The 16,584-nt window shown below is 32.4% G+C and overlaps 2 protein-coding genes across 2 annotated transcripts in view; one reads left to right on the top strand and one right to left on the bottom strand.

Moving 5' to 3' along the window:
• The window catches only part of LOC126814889 (uncharacterized), a 51,040-nt gene extending 37,323 nt beyond the window's left edge, over positions 1 to 13,717 (top strand). The window contains exon 3 of the transcript XR_007677786.2: positions 13,619 to 13,717. The gene's annotated coding sequence lies outside the window, so the exon portion shown is untranslated. The remainder of the gene's footprint in view (positions 1 to 13,618) is intronic.
• LOC126814884 (WD repeat-containing protein 49) overlaps positions 1 to 16,382 on the bottom strand; it is a 59,056-nt gene extending 42,674 nt beyond the window's left edge. Inside the window, exons 1-15 of the mRNA XM_050540321.1 lie at positions 16,358 to 16,382; positions 16,036 to 16,100; positions 15,583 to 15,742; positions 14,591 to 14,769; positions 14,130 to 14,294; positions 11,648 to 11,763; positions 10,601 to 10,673; positions 9,866 to 10,048; positions 8,902 to 9,012; positions 8,428 to 8,593; positions 7,742 to 7,876; positions 6,257 to 6,408; positions 2,778 to 2,840; positions 2,265 to 2,388; positions 1,114 to 1,232 (exon numbers count right to left, since the gene is read on the bottom strand). Of these exons, the coding sequence (XP_050396278.1) occupies positions 1,114 to 1,232; positions 2,265 to 2,388; positions 2,778 to 2,840; positions 6,257 to 6,408; positions 7,742 to 7,876; positions 8,428 to 8,593; positions 8,902 to 9,012; positions 9,866 to 10,048; positions 10,601 to 10,673; positions 11,648 to 11,763; positions 14,130 to 14,294; positions 14,591 to 14,769; positions 15,583 to 15,727 (1,731 nt within the window). The 5' untranslated portion in view covers positions 15,728 to 15,742; positions 16,036 to 16,100; positions 16,358 to 16,382. The remainder of the gene's footprint in view (positions 1 to 1,113; positions 1,233 to 2,264; positions 2,389 to 2,777; positions 2,841 to 6,256; positions 6,409 to 7,741; positions 7,877 to 8,427; positions 8,594 to 8,901; positions 9,013 to 9,865; positions 10,049 to 10,600; positions 10,674 to 11,647; positions 11,764 to 14,129; positions 14,295 to 14,590; positions 14,770 to 15,582; positions 15,743 to 16,035; positions 16,101 to 16,357) is intronic.
• Positions 16,383 to 16,584: the final 202 nt, after the last annotated feature.

Raw genomic sequence — 16,584 nt, 5'->3', positions numbered from 1 at the left:
TCGAGACAATCACGTGACACCTAAAGCTAGAGTATATAAGGCCCCCCCAGTCTTTCCACTGGCATTCACTCGTTGGCACTTGTCTGGTTAGAGTCAAAGAGCACTAACTCCTCCCTCACCAGTTCTTAGAACCTGGTCTTAAAAGGGCACATTCCATGATTATTTTAAAGTAAAGTAAATTTTCCCAAAATAACATAAAAAGTAAATCATAAATATATTTTCATAAATTACACAATTTCCCCCAATTAAATAGCTATCATTTTTGTATACTATTCTGATCGCTAGTCCTAAATTCAAAGCCACCGGAAGGAAAGCCTAAGAAGGATCTACCAAGTTATATTTCCAAGTGCATGTTCAATATTTGATAGCCAAGTGAACCTGGAATAAAGTTTCACTTTTTTTTTTTCGTTAACGAAAATCGTATTTTCCTTCTTTAGAGGCGAGACCGCCCTTGTCGGGGCTGCTACAATATCATTGACCAATGTTCAAAAGTGACTGTATAATGGTGTATAGAATGAAATCCTGGTTATATAGACTCTGAATCTTGTACTCTAAGTACCCCTGCCTTATCAATGAATGGAATTGCTCTTCTTGTTATGATATAACACTGCATATTCAAAATCCCTCACCTTGTCCAAACTGGTAGAGAATGTTTAAGATAGCTATTTTTCATTTTAGCAAATTAAGAAGAGCTTTCTTCAGCTCGCCAGCAAAAAATAGAAAACAATGACTGGAAACATGATTTTTTGTAGCATTGGAATTATTTACAAGGAACCTCAGGTACATACCTTTTTTAGAGATTCAATAATAGACTTTTTTGTGACAAATTAGAGAAAGCAGATGACAAGAAAAACCTTGATAATTTCCATAGAGGGTTGGCTATCATAATATTTATAATACCTCTCTTACAATTTTTGACTAAAATGCAGGTTAAACAATATAGCCTCAAACAGACATAGATGATTTTGACTAAACCTGGATGTTCTCTCAACAATATTAGGAAAAATGATAAATTCTCATCAGAGTCATTTGATTACGAAATGTTTGTTTACTAATCCTGAAATAAAAAAATAAATTATCTGAAAGTGCTTTATGTGAAGTAAATAAACTTACAGAATAAGGACCTGCTGGTGGTTGTCCAGTTTTCTCCCAGTGTAAATAGGGTAGATTGGGTATAGTACTAGGCTGACGTCTTTCTCTTTTACACACTCTTAATTCTTGATAATCTTTACCTTAGTAATATAAATTTATAATTGAAAATTCTATAGACAAAATCAATAATAGTTTACTCTGTGTTTTGATTGTCAATTGATTGATTAATGGCCTTATAATAATTAGTGAATTGTTTTCATAACTATCAACAATACACTAATCTCTATTGTGGTTATATTTTAAATCAGATTACCCCCCTTTAGTGATAGTCTTCAAAAAACACATTTCATGAGACTTAAAACTACATCATATGCGAGCCTCATTGTTTAAAATTATTTATTACATAATTTTAGTACTGAAAAAATGTTTTCTGTAACTTCCTACAAATCAAAACATACAAACACTTGAAACATTCCAAAAATAAAGAGAATATAACAAATAAATGAATTCTTAATATAATTTGAATTTCCACAAGAGTTATCTCCCATTAGTCTCCCAAACTTTGGGGATATTCGATTACCTAAATGTTCCAGAATAGAATTCTCTCAACTCCAAAAATAGTGACATTTGAGAGAGAAAAGGGATATTTCAGGCTAGAATGCATGCGCCAACTGCCTAAGAAAAGATTTCAATCAACCATGACAGCTGAAACATTCGTTGTGTTTAATTACGACACGATTCTACTCATACCACCGCTGTTGTCGGGATTGACAGAACTGTGACCGGGCTGAATTCCACCTCACTCGATTGCAGTCCTGTTAATTCTTGACATTCTGGATTGACAAGTGAGCATCCCCTATGTGTTATAATTTATTGAGTTACACGAGCAAGAGCAACAAACATATCTGGGTTACTGATCAGAAAACTGTAAAACACAAATTAATTCTTTTACTCTATATAAACCAAATATTGTTCTACAGAAATCTATTAATAAATGGTTTATAATTTGTTTTTTTTCCATGGTAATCAAGTATGATGCATCAACAGAGGTGATACTTGCTTATCAGGTTGGTGTATGATTTGTCAACAGATATTTCAGCGTTATTCAAATGTCAATCTTCTTGGTATTTAAAGAATAGAATTCAAGTCGAGTGTATGTATTAATGACTCACCTAGGAAAGTTTTACTCCATGAGTTAATTCTGTATTCTTGTGGATTATCTATAGCTTGTTCATCAGGTGACCAATCACTGTTTCTTTCTACATCCATTATCACTTCTTTATTTTCATCTTCTTTCTACAATATATTTAATATATAAATAACTAATAATATTATATATCAATCTTACTTTCTTATCAAGTTAAGTTTCCTTCAAGGTTATCAGAGGGCTGTTTCTGGTTGGTCAGCTTAACCAAGTATTGTATTTACATGTCTCATCACATTTATATTTTATTAGTGTTTGAAAATAAATAGCCAGTAATTGTATTCAATAGAATTGTGAACCATGTAATTATATATGTGGACACAATAACATTCCTGATAACATAATTAAAACTAAAGAAAATCAACCACCATTCCTTACTTAATAAATTATGATAGTTAATATAAATTCTATATCAAAATCAAATTATGGAAGATAATTATTGAAATATATATTTTTAAAACGTTAAAAACAATTTTCTTACTGGTGTGTCTATTCTTTCTTCTAGTTCTTCTGGTGAATATGGTTCAACTTTCCAATGTTCTTCCTAAAACAAATTCAAACTTAAATGTCACTACTACTCAGTTCTGTTGTTTAAGCAAGAACTTCTGTATTTAATGTTTAGTTTCAAAATGAAATGAAATGAAATGGGGTTAGGCCAGCAGCTGACATCGAATATCTTGCCACTTTGGCTCGACCAAAAAGCAATTTAACATTTTAGTGAAAAAATGTGTCAATTATAGCATTCTCATTTCAAAAATCAAAGTTGTTAGAGAAATACCCCGCAGTTTTGATAAAAGTCACTTTTAAATTTCGCACTCCATATCGAACCACAATCAAACAAAATAGAGTGTTTTGAGAGGTTCCTTGTTGATTAAAATGGTCATGTGACATGATTCGACCAATGGGGTGCTTCTAGATACCAACATGTCAGCCCTCAGTGCAATAACAAAACTAACATGAAATGTATTATTCACATTAAATCAATGAGGATGAAGGTTCACAAGTCTTAAATACATTAAATACATACATTAAATTTAGGATCATTGCTGCAGGGAGTGGCTGAAAAAAGACGGAAATGAAAAGGTTATGGCTATGATTGGCGAATCTCAGACCAATCATTTCCATGTAACGCTACGACGAATTTGAAAATAATATCAGGGATAAAGTGTTTCACCCAAATTGCTAACAGAAGAGATACAAAAATAGTTTCTGATTAGTAGGATCAGTATTTCCTGAAATTGTTACAGTTAGAAGACCAGAAGGGATTTGCCAAGGTAAGCAGTTAGTTGAAAAATAATGTTTAGAAAGTTTGTTAATAATTAACTAAATCTACATTTGTTCATTATTGTCTTTTGATAAATGAGTTCCTGTGTGCAAACTCACAGTGCACATTTGATATTTTGAGGGAGTTAGATATCTATAAGAGGAAGCGGATTAACAGCTTACCCACTTAGCCACCGTGACCCCTTTTAGTTTCAAACTATTGTAGGCAAATTGTTCAAATTCATTGAGAATCATAAAAAAATTATTGGATTTCTACAGTCGCATAGTTTAAATTAGTCCATATAGATTAATCAGATCACCTCATTCAAAGAAAATATGGCAGATGTCAATGTAGAACAACAACCCCCACCCCCCAAATAACTAACATCTGGGTCATTCCATATCAACTGGACTAATGGTGGGAAGGAACATGACCCCCTCCTCTCTAGGTCAAAAACTTGCTGAGATATGGCCATTTGAAATTAGGGTGCTGAAACGGATCATAAATTCAGTAATTTTTTTTAGGTTTTCAGTTGATTTAAACTCACATTTCTAATGAATGTTGAACTCTCTAATTTTGTAATCTAATACAACTTTTGGAGTAGATTACGAATTCAGTATCACACTCAATGTCGAATGGCAAAATGTGGAACAAATGAACTATTCACTTTTATTTTTAGGATATCCACAGCTTCTGGCAAAATCACTATTGTATACACAAACTCCAAAATTGGCATAGTTAATGTCAATTGGTCTTTTATCAATTTACAAAAGATTCTAAGTCGATGTGATATATATATATAAACATGTACTTTTCCAAATATTCAGTCCAAAATTTAATGCACACTGAAAATGTACAAAATACACCCATTTTCACCTTCAATTTTGGCCATGTGGGACCGAGGTTAAAATTCTGAAAAAGTTTGATAACAAAACTTCATTTACCCTACACTATAACATACATTAAAGCCCATCTTGTGTATTTGATGGCTTCCACTTGAAATCTGTGCGGTGATGAAGTTTTAATGGCTATTATCAAAATTGTTGACTTTTCACGTTGATTTTAGAATAACTTCTAAATGACGTTATACTCCTCAAACGTGTCTATTTAGAGTGACTTTTTGTGTAGATTACAAATATGTAATCATTTTGGATGTACAGCAACACCCATTTTTTATGTTTATTGCCTAGGGGCTGCAATTCTGAATGGATCATCCAGGAACGTGACACTGCCCCTGGGAGTCGGGCATGCACCAAAATCAATAGTCGCCGTTCTTTTGAAGTTCAGAATTGCAGTCTGTGGACAATAACACAAAAATCAGGGGTTGCTGTGCCCCTGTGGGTCGGGCATGCACCAAAAATAATAACAGTTATCCTTTGGGTATATGGAATATATATGACAAGTTTTCAAGACGATCCATTAAGAATTGCAATAGGGGTCTGTAGGCAAAACACACAATGAAAAAATGGGTGTGTCTCTGACCCTGAGGGTTGGGCACGCACCAAAAACAATAGGAAACATCCGAAGGGTATAAAGAGTAAGTATGCAAAGTTTCAAAACCATGCGTTAAGAATTGGGGCCTGTAGTTTTAAGGCATCTAGTGATAGTACATCTATATAAGAGTAGGCCTTCAACTTTCTAAGCAAACAAAACAAGTTTTCCCCTGTTTATGGAAGCAACAAAATTAAACAGAAACGATAATCCCTGTAGCCAGAATAAGTCAAAAATGACAAATATGAGGGGCCTAAGTCTTTCAGAAGTAATTTTAATCTGATTGTCAAAGCCCAATATTCCAATTTGTGATGCACAATAACCATTTTATTCTCATTTGGGAGGCAAAATAAAATTAGAACAATACAAAGTAGATCCAAAATAATTGCATATTCGTAATCTACACAAACATTTACTCTAAATAGACACATTTGAGGTGTATAGGTCATTTAGACCTAATTTCAAAATCAACATGAAAAGTCAACAATTTTGATAATAGTCACCGCACAGATTTTAAGTGCCAATTAAAAAAATAAGCCATCAAATAAAAATATACACAAGATGGACTTTAACCTGTGTCCCACATGGCCAAAAATGAAGGAGAAATCGGTATATTTTGTATGCTTTCAGTGTGCATTGAATTTTGAGACTGAATATTTGGAAAAGTATACATCTGATCTACTCAGAATCTTTTGTAAATTGATAAAAGAAAAACTTACATTAACTATGCCAATTTTGGAGGTTGTGTATACAATAGTGACTTTGCCAGAGGCTGTTGAAATCCTGAAAAATGAGATTTGTTCCACATTTTGCCACCTGATGGCACTAATTGTGTGAATCGCACACCAAAAGTTGTCTTAGATTACAAAGTTAGAGAGTTCTACTCCTATTAGAAATGTTAGTTTAAAGCACCCAAAAACCTGAAAAAATTTTACGAAATTTATGATCTGTTTCAGTAACCTAATTTCAAATGGCCATATCTCAGCGAGTTTTCGACCTAGAAAGGCTTAACTTAGGATTTGTTAGCTTAAGGCCATATACTATAACATATATATTTTATAATTTTTTTGGAGAGGGTCATGTTCCCAACTTTCCGAAATTTGGTACACTTGACAAGGAATGACCCAATCTATCATGATATATTATACTTAATTCACAGATTATCTTTTTAATCTCTTAATTCTCTTACTAGCATAACAACAGACCTGTCCAAATATTCCAATTTTATTTCCATATACATCCCAAACTGCAACACTACAATCACAGGAAGCTGATATAACTAGCAGGCGTTCATTTCTCTCACAGATCTCCAGTGTGTTGATCATATCTATATGTGGTTGAAATTCTGATACTAATTCTGTAATCATAAAGAATATATAATAATGATTTCATCTACATTTGTAAATACAATAATACAACCAAATATTTTATCTATGTGAATAATAAGCAAAGACTCCCCTTTAATTGATACTTGTCAAAATAAATTGATCGCAAGAGTAATGACAACCAGCTCAGTTACATGTCAGATAAAACAGTTTCACATTTCATTTTGAGACACTGATATCAAACATTGAGGAAAACTAGGCTGTAATTGGTTGAAAAAACAGAATTAGCCAATCTGGCTCGTCCTCTAATAGATAATGGTCATTTGTAGGGGTGGGTATTGCCAAAAAAATCGTATTGCAATATATTGCGATACGATTTGTCGTATTGCAATACATATTGCAATATATTGTGAAAGTGTTAACTCCAGATTTATTGCAAAAGTACAGCCTTAAATGTATCTCATAGCAACACTGAAACTCATGTGAAGGTCTTTGAACATGCAATTCCTCTATTGTACAACTAGTCAACTACAAGAACAAGATATCCACAAAACCCATGTGTTTATTTCTTTCTTTCAACAATAAGTAATCTTTGAAAAAATGTCCAATGTGACACTGGGAGTGACAGTCTAACAGACTGATAGTACAATGAGTACATTGCAGAATAATATCTATCAATGATTAAATGTCATTCAATGATCAATGGTGTCGCCTTGTGTGTGTGTTTCAATTTGTTGTCCACACCGGAATAACTCACTTTCGCGTTACATTTATTGCATAATGCAACATTCAACATTAAACGCCCATCTGTTTTCATTTTCTTCAAACTGAAATGTTTCCAGATACCAGCTTTTGCTTTAGTATTGGCCACTTTTGTAAAATCGGCATCTGCTTCGACGCCCGCCATTTTGGTTTGTTTACGGGACAACGAAAGATGAACGAGACTATCTTTTTTTAATTTACATGGTTTAGCCATAAATAAAGCATAGTTTTATTTCTTAAATGACCAAATGACATTCTCGCAACTATTAGTGTGTAATATTATTAAGGAAATTCTCAAGTTTTCAATAAAATTGACAATCTCACGGAATATTCCGATGATTATTATGGAAGTTGCCAATCGTATTGACTGAACCGGTTCTTGGACATGTATCACGATATGATGTATTGGCAAGTTTGAATCGCAATACACCGGTATACCGGTTATATCGCCCACCCCTAGTCATTTGGCAGGAAAGCATTACATATCGCAGCATAGCAAAATCTTTAACAGTAGCCTGTCACAGTAGGATCTGGTCTTAAATACATGAACTTCCCAGATATCAAAAGTACTTATATGATTTAAATGTTTAGTTTAATACTTACTAGGTGGTGTTTTAAGGAGTTCCTCTGATTCATGTAAACAATATTCAATGATCTCCCATACTTTAATATTACCATCTACATCACCAGTTGCTAAATACTGATTATTCTTATCAGTAGCCATTTTAATGCTACCAGCTACAACAAAACAGGATAAACAAATATCATAATGGAGATTTGATTTTTTAAAAGGTATTTTATCACATGTTGATCGTCGCAGATCAGCAGAAATAGAATCTGAATGGACATATTTTGAGTTTGTTACTATCAGATTAGGCATGTTCTATAAAATTATGAGCAAAGTCAATCTGTTGCAGAGACATTGTAGCGGTTTCCAGTGTGTTCATTGAATGCTCATGCAAAATATGCTGCTATATAATATTAGTTTCATCTATTTTCTTGATACAAGTGATAAAGGTTATTTGTTTTTTTGTGGAAGCACTACATTCCCCCAGAGATGTTTAATCACATATTATTCATACATTTCCTTGAAAAAGACCAGAGAAGCCTAGTTGAAATGTCGCTCAGTAATAAACAGTAATTGTATTCCATATAAATCTGTCTTGTGTATTTCCAGTTCAATTACTAAATGCCATAGAAATAATTTATATTGTTCATATTATGAATGTCATATACTACATTAACAATTTTATGAAAACTTTTGGATTTATTTATAGTAATCAACTTACCATGCTTATGTGCCACAAACTCAGCTAACAGTGTACCATGATTAGCATTCCAGAATCTTACCCAGCCATTGCCACCACAAGACACTAGATTGGCCCCACGACTGGCAGAGTTAGCTTTCCTTGATGCAAGGAATAATAACTTACAAATGGCCCAGCCAAACTCATTCTATATAAAATAAAGTCATTTTGTTAAATAGGCGAATTTTGGATTGAGTATTACAACTAGTTCATTGTAGGATTAACATGATGCAATTGAAGTCCCACACAATGTTGTTTATCACTTGTATTAAACAAGTGATTCCACTGCTTAAGGCCACCATACTTTCTCACATACAATTATGGGACTGAATTCTTGACTTATATAGATTGTAGTCCTATAAACTACAGAGAAAAGAAAAAAATTGATCATTCGAATACCTTCCTGTGTGAATAATTTAACAATGTTTAAAACACAATATAAAAAAAGATATTTACCTGTTCATCATTACTACCTTCACTAACTCTAGATAAAGCTCGAGATTTACTATGTCCTGTAGTAGGTCTTACACCTTCTGTTTCTTCACCAACCACACTTAATGTTGATGGCTTTAAATAAACAAAATAATGTCAAAATTATATTGTCAATTATAGGTTGTTATAGTTCTAATATATATCATAGCATTTTATTTACCAAATTCTTGATTTTTTTATAAATTCATGTATATCACATTTCATAAGAAATCTTCAAATGTCATTACCCATTTATGGAATAAGATGATGATATTAAGACTAGATGGGGGGGGGGGGTTGTTTGACCCAACGGACACACTTCTGTTTACTCTTCTTCAAATTCCAATACTTAAAGGATCTTTTACATTTAATGTCTGCAGTCTATTCTGCATCCTTATAACTAGATCCAAAGATATTGTTACCATTACAAAGCATGCAGAAAATGAAAACAGGGATTAGTGCTTTCAAAGTCTCTTCTGGTTATTAAAAGAATAATTTATGTTTGACATAATTTGTCTATATATTTACATTGTGCACACTAAAATTAAATTCTATTTTGTTTTGGTTTATCTGATGAGATCCAGTGAGATATGCTTCACGCATGCCCAAACAATCCCACAGCGTGCAGTGAGACATCTATGACAGTCCATGCCAAGGCGACTTCAGGCATGTATAAGAGCTCAGGGTGGACATACCCGATACTGACTTCAGCTGAACCCTGCTTTGTTTCATGGTTCTCTGACGTTTCGGTTTTGTGCATTTGTAGTGAATTCTTTCATGAAATTATCCACAGATGCTTGTCATCTCGATTTTGTCAATTGTTATGTACATTTGTTAAAAGTTGTTGCAGTAAATAAACTTTGAATTTGGCATTGCGCTTTTAATGGCTTTGAGTGTACCAACCTGACGTTTCTTTTGCTGCTTAGTATATAAAGTCTTCAATACCTACCTCTTTATTTGTTATGAATGATTTACTTCTTGATTTGATTACTTCTCTTTTAGATCTTTGACTCATATGTCTTGTAGCTAGCTCTGAGTTAGTGTTCCAGATGACAATTTCTCCATCATATGATCCAGTAGCAAGTGTGTGAGGACCCATAAAAGTAACATTTAATATATCTTCTGTGTGAGCCTAAACAAAAAGCGATCATGACATTTTTGAAAGTAAAATGGTAGGCATATATAACATGAAATGGGGTTTTAACATCCTACTTTTTTGTACCGACTGGGCTAATGAAGACAGGCATAAACATGCAATACAGCTCTTATATAATAGACTCTTATATAATAATAATAACAACAAAATGTAAATAGATAAGAAATAGAACACTAAATTTCAATCAAATATTTGTTACGCTAATATTAAACAGTTGGGTTAACAAAACCCTCTCTTAAAGAATATTTCATAAAGACAAAGAAAAAAAAATGTGAACCAACATGATAAAATCAATTGTACTCTGACATAAAATAGGTTCAATATGAAAAGTGGGAACCAAATAGATACATAACTGATGTGGTTTTACTCCAGTCTCATACACAAAAAATCAAGTCAAACTGGATACCAAATAAACAACATCTTACAACACTGGATATGTGTCAGTCTGTGTGAACATTAGCGTATTGATAATTACTGGTCATTATTTATATCATATATTCATTATAACAAGATGTATATAATTCTAACCTGTCCACCCTTCCAATCAGATGGCTGTACATGATAATCTTTAAAACTTGTATTTCGAAACACTGTTATAAACCTATAATAATACAAATAATAACTATATCAAAACGGAAGTAAAAAAAACACTGCAGAAACAAAATGCATTTATCAAAACCATATAAATAAGACTGAACTGAAATGAACATGTTCTTACTTATCTTCAATGTATTGTCCGTTTTTCAAATGTACTGTCAAGGTAACTATGATGAAATAACTAAATATGAACTATAATCTTTGAATGGCATTTAGTGATTGAACATAATATAACACAACACAGTTCTATGGATAACAATCACTATACACACGACGTTTCGACAAGAATTCACTGGTCGTTATCAAGCATACAAATTACAAATGAGGAAAAAAAAATTGTGACAGTGTTATATATAGGTACATTGAAAAATAATAAGAGAAACCTAAGTTAACAATCATGAAACCCTAGCTTAATTGGTTATTAAAGTAATTATACTAAGATTTAATTATGATAGCACATAGTATAGTAATAACAGCGGATAAAGGATTAAAGAGGAATTAATGAAAACATAGATGATGGGTAAAACCTACTAGGTGAAGCCATAAGATATGTCTCTGTACATCAAAGAGCATAAAGTGAATGGTGAAAAAGCACCTTAATTATTAGGATATTCAAATAGGACTTCATTGCATTATGACATGGAATAGTATTACATAATGTACATAAAGATAAATGATGGATCTAGTTACATCGTATACATATCACTGCTTATTTAAAAACTTTTTTTTAAATTATATCAGGCTAAAAGATAGTATATCTTATGATGTGAAACAGTTCCTGGCATTAATTATTACTTAAAATTAAAGGGTCATAAGCTTCTAGTATCCGTCTTGTTTTCTTGTTTGCGTGATTTCTCTCTAAAATTTTTATATCTGCCCAATTAATGCTGTGTTGTCTGTTAGCTTTAAGGTGTGCAGCTACAGCTGATTTATTTGAGACAGTTTTAGAATGTATTTGAATGTATCTTTTCTACTTACCTTGTCCAACCAATAACAATAACTGATCTCTTTAATATTAATATTTGACCTAGGTCAGCAGGTTGACCTCCAGCACATTCTAATACATGATAACAATGACCATTAAAATCCCAAACCTGAAAGACAAAATCATTCACATCTATACGATTGCTGAATATCATTCACATGTACAACTGCTGAATATATACAATCAATAATATTACATATTATTATAAATGCAGTCAGTAAAGAATCAATATCTTTATAGATTATCATTAAATGATTCCACATATAGTAAGTGAGATAGATGAATGGAGTTTATCAATCAAATCTAACAGACAATCCAGGAGAATTACACAACAAAACATAGACAGACCAAACATAACCATCATACAGTACAGACAATTAGGCTTTCCAAAAAAGATTGTGTCATATAAAATCTTTGTTTCATTATGAAGAAGAAGGTAAGGGTGTGCAAAAAAAAAGATAGGTTGCCAGGCAACGAAACATACGCCCACGGCAGCTAAATCGTCCGGGCAGTCAACAAGTGTTGTCGCATAATTATCAGAAAACCATTAGAATTTGTTTGGTTTTCAATATCAAGGATTTAGCTGTTCAAGTCATAAAAATTCATTGAAAATCAATATACTTGTTCGTCTCAAGCTCTTAAACTCTGTGTATCAATCTGAAGTCAATCGGATGATAACTTTAGCCTCTAGAGCGTCACAAGATTTTTCAAAGTGATCAAGGGCCATAACTGTGACAGTAATTATCGAAAATCACTGAAAATGAATAGACTTCTTTGTCTCATGACCTTAAACACTGTATAAATTTAAAGTCAACCTGATATTGACTTTGGCCTCTAGAGCGTCCACAAGATTTTTCAAAGTGATCAAGGGCCATAACTCTGGCAGTAAATATCGAAAATCACTGAAAATGAAAGACTTCATCTCATGACCCTAAACACTGTGTATAAATTTAAAGTCAATCGGATATTAACTTTAGCCTTTAGAGTGTCCAAAAGATTTTTCAAAGTGATCAAGGGCCATAACTCTGGCAGTACTTATCGTAAATCGCTGAAAATAAATAGGCTGCTTCGTCTCATGACCTAAAGCACTGTGTATAAATTTAAAGACAATCGGATATTAACTTTGGCCTCTAGAGCGTCCACAAGATTTTTTTGAAGTGACCAAGGGTCATAACTCTGGCAGTAATCATCGAAAATCACTGAAAATGAATAGACTTCATCTCATGACCCTAAACACTGTGTATGAATTTAAAGTCAATCGGATATTAACTTTAGCCTTTAGAGTGTCCAAAAGATTTTTCAAAGTGATCAAGGGCCATAACTCTGGCATTACTTATCGTAAATCAATAGGCCAAAACTCTGGCAGTAATTATTGGAAATCGCTGAAAATCAATAGGCTTCTTCGTCTCATGACCTTAAACACTGTGTATAAATTTAAAGTCAATCAGATATTAACTTTGGCCTTTAGAGCGTCCACAAGATTTTTTGAAGTGATCAAGGGCCATAACTCTGGCAGTAATTAATGGAAATCGCTGAAAATCAATAGGCTTCTTCGTCTCATGACCTTAAACACTGTGTATAAATTTAACGTCAATTGGATATTAACTTTAGCCTCTAGAGCGTCCACAAGATTTTTTGAAGTGATCAAGACCATAACTCTGGCAGTAATTATCGGAAATCGCTGAAAATCAATAGGCTTCCTCGTTTCATGGCCTTAAACACTGTATATAAATTTAAAGTCAATCGGATATTAACTTTAGCCTCTAGAGCGTCCACAAGCGTATAAAGTGGGCGTATAAAAACCATCAATAATTGGTATTGAAGGATGATTTAATATAAGAATTTTGTAATTTACTTCTTTGAATAATTTGTACTATTACAGAGAGAGCAAGATATGGGAATTAACATCTACTCAACACAAAATAGGTCATTTCATGACTAACATATGGTAAATTTTATTTCAGGTATATATAGCAGTGGGAGGATACTCATTAGGTTGAACAGTTGAGCCTACTCCTTGTCATGTACAAGCTTGGGATCAACAATGTTACTTGACTCAAAGACAGACCGTATGATCTTAAACAAACTGTAGTATTATAGGTACAGTAATTACTTATAAGAATGTAGTAGATAATGTATATGAAGATACATACATATGTATGTACTTGGACTTCTTACTTCGAAAGTTACTATATATCAGATAAATTAATCCATATATCCATTAAATTACTTTTCATCTAAATCATTTCTATTGGAACATGCATGCAATTTTTTTCAGTGATAATTTATTTCGAAAAGTGTTGATTTCCTGTCGTACTGCTTACCTTCCAGTAATTAGGATGTTTCTTGTTATTTACGTAGCAGGATGAAACTTAAAATAGCATTGACAAAAGACCAATAAGATAGATAGAGGTGTTGAAATCCAATGATCACATCTCAAAACAATTATATCAATTAACAAGTCTATATATTTACCTTCACAGTGCCATCTGTACTACCAGTATAAATACGAGTTTCAGTAGGATCTTGAGCAATACATGTTACTTCTGAATTACCATGAACTTTGTTAAACTGTTTGACCTTTTGACCTGTATCAATCATCCACATGATTATGGTTCCTGATTGACAGACACTGACTACCTAAAAATCATTTTTTTTAAAAATCAATGAATTACATGTAAATGATTATACACAACGATAAAATAACTGATTACCCTAATTCTTGTCACATATGAAGACTGAGATTGAACAGATAGATCACAGACCTTATGATTTATGCTAAAAGTGTTATATCACTCGACGACCCCCTACTATAATAAAATTAATTACATAATACTTAACAAAATATGTGATTATAAACTGTATTATATATGTGATCAAATTTTTGGTTGTTATACAATATCTGGTTGTGTTATGTTTGGTTGCTATGACAATACCTGATTAAATACTGTATTATATATAGCTGATATGACCGGTTTATCGTGACTAACTACACGATTTTTGATCTCTAACTTCATCTCCATCATGGTAATTTGATAGTTAAATGTTGTAAATAAACGATTCCTTTCGTTACCATTTCTATCTCTACTATCATCAAAAAATAGAGTTGTATAAACTGAAAACAAAAATCACAGATCAGCAAAATGTTCAAAGCTCAAAATGACTTAACTTCAAAAATATAGTATGCCATTTCATATGATGATTTGTTTTGTTAGATGATGATAGGTCTTCGTTGAATATTTTTTTTCGTCTATAGATAAAGCCAGTGGTAAGATAACCAGGTCTTCATAGCCACTCTTATCTCTTATATTATCTCACTCTCTGCTTACGATCTGATATATTTGAACGCTTTTTTAAATCGGATAATAATTGTGACCTCTAGAGGGACCACAAGCTAAAAATGTGATTTTTCATACAATCAAGGGCCATCATTCAGGAAGTTACGATCCAATATGCGGGAATATCAAGAAGAACCAAAATCATTGTGTTATAAACACTCATTTCAAGTTTTATCAAAATCAGATGAAAATTGTGACCTCTAGATCGAGTGTCCACAAGCTAAAAATGTGATTTTTCGTACAGTCAGGGGCAATACTCCATGAAGTTATGGTCCGATACATGCCAATATCGAAAGGAACCAAGATCTTTGGGAGATAGACCTATATTTTAAGTTTCGTCAAAATCGGATAAAAATTGTGACCTGTAGAGTGGCCACAAACAAATGTGAACGGACACATAGACGGACGGGCGGACGGACAGGAGCGACGACAATAAACGTCCACATGAAAATGTGGGCATACAAAAACCAATATCAGCAGTATATGATTAAATCCTTGGACTGCTATCCTTCCTATGATTACATCAATGTATGTTAATGAGGATACAGATTAATTAGTCAATTTAATGATTAAGTTGGAATACACTTTACCTTCTGGTCCTTTTGGAAACATGCCTGCTAATCTCTGGATACAGACTTGTAATTGTACATCCCATAAACGTAAAACTTTATCTTTAGAAAAGCTGATCAACTGACCACGATTCTTAATAAACTGTACTTGAATAACACCAGCCATATGACCTCTTAATACCTACAAGATACATCTTTATTAAAGCATAATATAAAAACTTGACATGTTTATAAGAATTATTTTAAAAACTAGAGTTCGTCCCATCACTAAATGAAATAACAGATCAGATCAGATCAATCCAATTCAATACTTTATTCTGAATTAGTATATCAGGCTTACACATCCTTGTCTTTTCTATTATTTTCTTGTCGTTTAAAGTATATTTTCAGATAAAATGTATGAACAAAATAACCATGAGGGAACATGTCATTAAGCAAATATATAAATATTATCTATCTTCTGAAAATACTTACACCGTTAGGTTTAGAGACTACATATGGGTTCCACAAGCACACATGATTATTAACTCCAGCAGTAGCTACAAAAAAAAAATCATATAACTTAATTTTCTTCATTTAGTTTCAACTATGAATTCCCATGGTTTGTCTTTACAAAACATGTTATGCAAAATATGCTTATTTTGTTATGTTTTCTTAAATTTAAATTTCATTTATATTTTTCTTCACTATTGAGAACTGGAAGAATTTTTATGTAAATTGCATTGTTTGAATTAGGGAATAACCAGTGAATTAGTCTGTTTATTTGAGATTTACAAATTCAAACAAAAACACTTACCTATAAGATTTAAATGACTATTATAATCAAATTCAAACAGAAACACTTACCTATAAGATTTAAATGACTATTATAATCAAATTCAAGAAACACTTACCTATAAGATTTAAATGACTATTATAATCAAATTCAAACAGAAACACTTACCTATAAGATTTAAATGACTATTATAATCAAATTCAAGAAACACTTACCTATAAGATTTAAATGACTATTATAATCAAATG

The sequence above is a fragment of the Patella vulgata genome, chromosome 3 (assembly GCF_932274485.2).
Source record: "Patella vulgata chromosome 3, xgPatVulg1.2, whole genome shotgun sequence".
Taxonomy (NCBI): Eukaryota; Metazoa; Mollusca; class Gastropoda; family Patellidae; genus Patella; species Patella vulgata.
The sequence above is the reverse complement of the archived record's forward strand: the minus strand, read 5'-3'. Positions and strand labels throughout refer to the sequence as shown.